We start from the raw sequence: 2,174 nt of genomic DNA, 5'->3' as shown, positions 1-2,174 counted from the left end.
TAATAAAGAAATGACTTGGAACTGTATTTGATGCAATTACAGCACACCTTTGAAATCCATAGTCGTATTAACAGAGTACAAGATGCAATTAGTTCGAAGAAATTCTAAGTAATAAGCCACTTTAACCACAAAGCATTCCCGAGTCAACTTCCGTTATAAACCTTTTTGGGTAGCTAGGCCAGCCTTGGAATTTGTAGATTGCACAAGGCAAAAGGTTGGTTAGCATAAAAGACAACCTTAATGTATTTTTAGTATTTGATTGCTGAATTTAATAACAAAGAAACTAGTTATTCTGTTTCGAAACTTCAGCTTCAGCCCTTGCCATTGGATCATCCTTCATCTCTGTTTCATCCTCTTTCTCCCCTTGTCGTTCCTCTGCCATTTTCTTCCTATGCAACTCCTCTGCAGCACGCATTGCTGCTTGGTTCTCTGCCTGAATACGCTGCATTTCTTCTTCTTGTTGCTGCCGCTCAAACCATGTGTCAGCATCAGCCCAAACTGCAGTTTGTACAAAATGGGTTGTTAATCTCAGGAGCAAGCGACCAAGAATATGTTCTACAATGAAAAGCCTAAAAGCAAACATTGACGATAAAAGGAAAAGAATTGAGTATATTGCATCACAGTTACAAATCTCTAATCATAGCCCAAACATTCCCCAGACTCGATAGGATGAGCGTCAAAAAAATTCCTTGGAAGGGTTATCCCGGAGGCCACAAATACAGTATAAGAAACTAATACAAAGTTACAATCTCAGTTCAATTGGCACTATTGCTATTGCAATAACAAGGAAGACGTCCAATTTAAGGGTAGAAACGAGCATGGTACCAAAAAGAAAGTGTCAAAATTCCCATCTTTTAAGGCTAGGAATGTAGATTCAAATAAACCCATGAAGAAACAAAGACAAACTTAATGCTACTATGAAAAGCTATTTCGTTTCAGTATGCCTCTCTTGATCTCTTTTGAGTCAACCCAAACCCCATTTATTCCATTTTTTTTCTACGCACCCACAAGTTCAAATTGCTGCATATTCAGGGATCAAAAGAAATCCACATTCAAATCAACCCAACAAATTCTTTAGTTGGACCAGAAGTTGCCAAAACATAATCCTAACTGTTTTTGCCTAAAGGGTATTTAACATATCTCTATGTAACCCCTTTACCGAAACCAAACTAAAGCCAGAGGTAGAGCTTGAAGCTGAATCTGACTACCCGATAGAATTAAGCACCTTTCGAATCACAGATAAAGAGAAATACATGGAGATAAAAGAAAGGAAAGGTAAGGGGATTAGAGGACATACTGGGTTGAGCAGCCCAGCCCTGCTCACCACCCTTGATCCGCTCAGGGAGGGCGTAGTTGACAGTGAGGACTCGACCATAGAGCTCAGCCCCATCCATGTTGTCCATGGCAGCAGCAGCATCCTCTTTCTCCAAGAAGGTAACGAAGCCAAAGGAGCGGTGCTTTTGAGTGGCCTGATCTAATGGAGTCTTGACGTCCTTTATGTCTCCAAAGGGGATGAAAGCTGCATGGAGGATTGTTTCATTCACTTCCTCTGCTAGTCCTCCCACGTACAACGTGTTCTTCTGCACTGCTTGCTGTGCCATTGTCTTAAATTCTTCCTCGATTCTTTTTTGCTTTGCTTTTTTCTTTTTCCCACAAAGCGCAGGGAAAGAATAAAAAAGAACAATCGGGGTAAAGAAAGAGGAAGGAGAAAAGGTTGTCACCAGCGGCGGATTTCGCAGCGGCCGTTTTACAACAAGAGGATAATGAGACGGCGGAGTTTTGAGGAGGAAAGCAGATGTTTGTATTTGTAAATGTAAGGCTCTTTTTAGGTTTAAAAGCACCGTCAAAACGGTGCCGTTTCCCTCAAATGATAGACTGTTCCTTTTAGATGAGTATAGTCTCTCGTTAGACCTATATATTGCCAGAAAGTTTGGCCTTTGGTTGGAATTTGTATAGAGGTTTTTGTCTAAGATTTGGTTTTTGCTTGAATTTAATTTAAATAATAAAATTATATTTAAATTTAAATTAATTGTAAGAATATATAAATATTAATATAAAAATGTATTTATAATATTTTTGTTGAGTCAAAATGTGTTGATTGAGTTGAGTGACATTTGATAGTGCCTACTGTAAGTTTTTATTAAAGCGATTAAATCACTTGTTTTATTTAAATT

The 2,174-nt window shown here is 38.5% G+C and overlaps 1 protein-coding gene across 1 annotated transcript; it reads right to left on the bottom strand.

Annotated features, from left to right (window-relative positions):
* Positions 1 to 1,912, bottom strand: LOC107935447 (peptidyl-prolyl cis-trans isomerase E). Its single transcript, XM_016868055.2, has 2 exons — positions 1,298 to 1,912; positions 1 to 498 (listed from the first exon to the last, which is right to left on the bottom strand). The coding sequence occupies exons 1-2, from the start codon at positions 1,599 to 1,601 to the stop codon at positions 284 to 286; spliced, it is 519 nt and encodes a 172-aa protein (XP_016723544.1). The 5' UTR covers positions 1,602 to 1,912; the 3' UTR covers positions 1 to 283.
* Between the last annotated feature and the right edge of the window lie 262 nt (positions 1,913 to 2,174).

The sequence above is a fragment of the Gossypium hirsutum genome, chromosome A12, assembly GCF_007990345.1.
Source record: "Gossypium hirsutum isolate 1008001.06 chromosome A12, Gossypium_hirsutum_v2.1, whole genome shotgun sequence".
Classification (NCBI taxonomy): Eukaryota; Viridiplantae; Streptophyta; class Magnoliopsida; order Malvales; family Malvaceae; genus Gossypium; species Gossypium hirsutum.
Note: the sequence above shows the minus strand (reverse complement) of the source record. Positions and strands in the feature narration are given on the sequence as shown.

What these genes read in the sequence shown, in the direction of transcription:
- LOC107935447 (XM_016868055.2), bottom strand. Translation starts at nt 1,601, where the DNA reads ATGGCACAGCAAGCAGTGCAGAAGAACACGTTGTACGTGGGAGGACTA. An exon ending in GGGCTGGGCTGCTCAACCCA is followed by an intron (nt 499 to 1,297) that starts GTATGTCCTCTA and finishes TACAAACTGCAG; the next exon opens with TTTGGGCTGATGCTGACACA.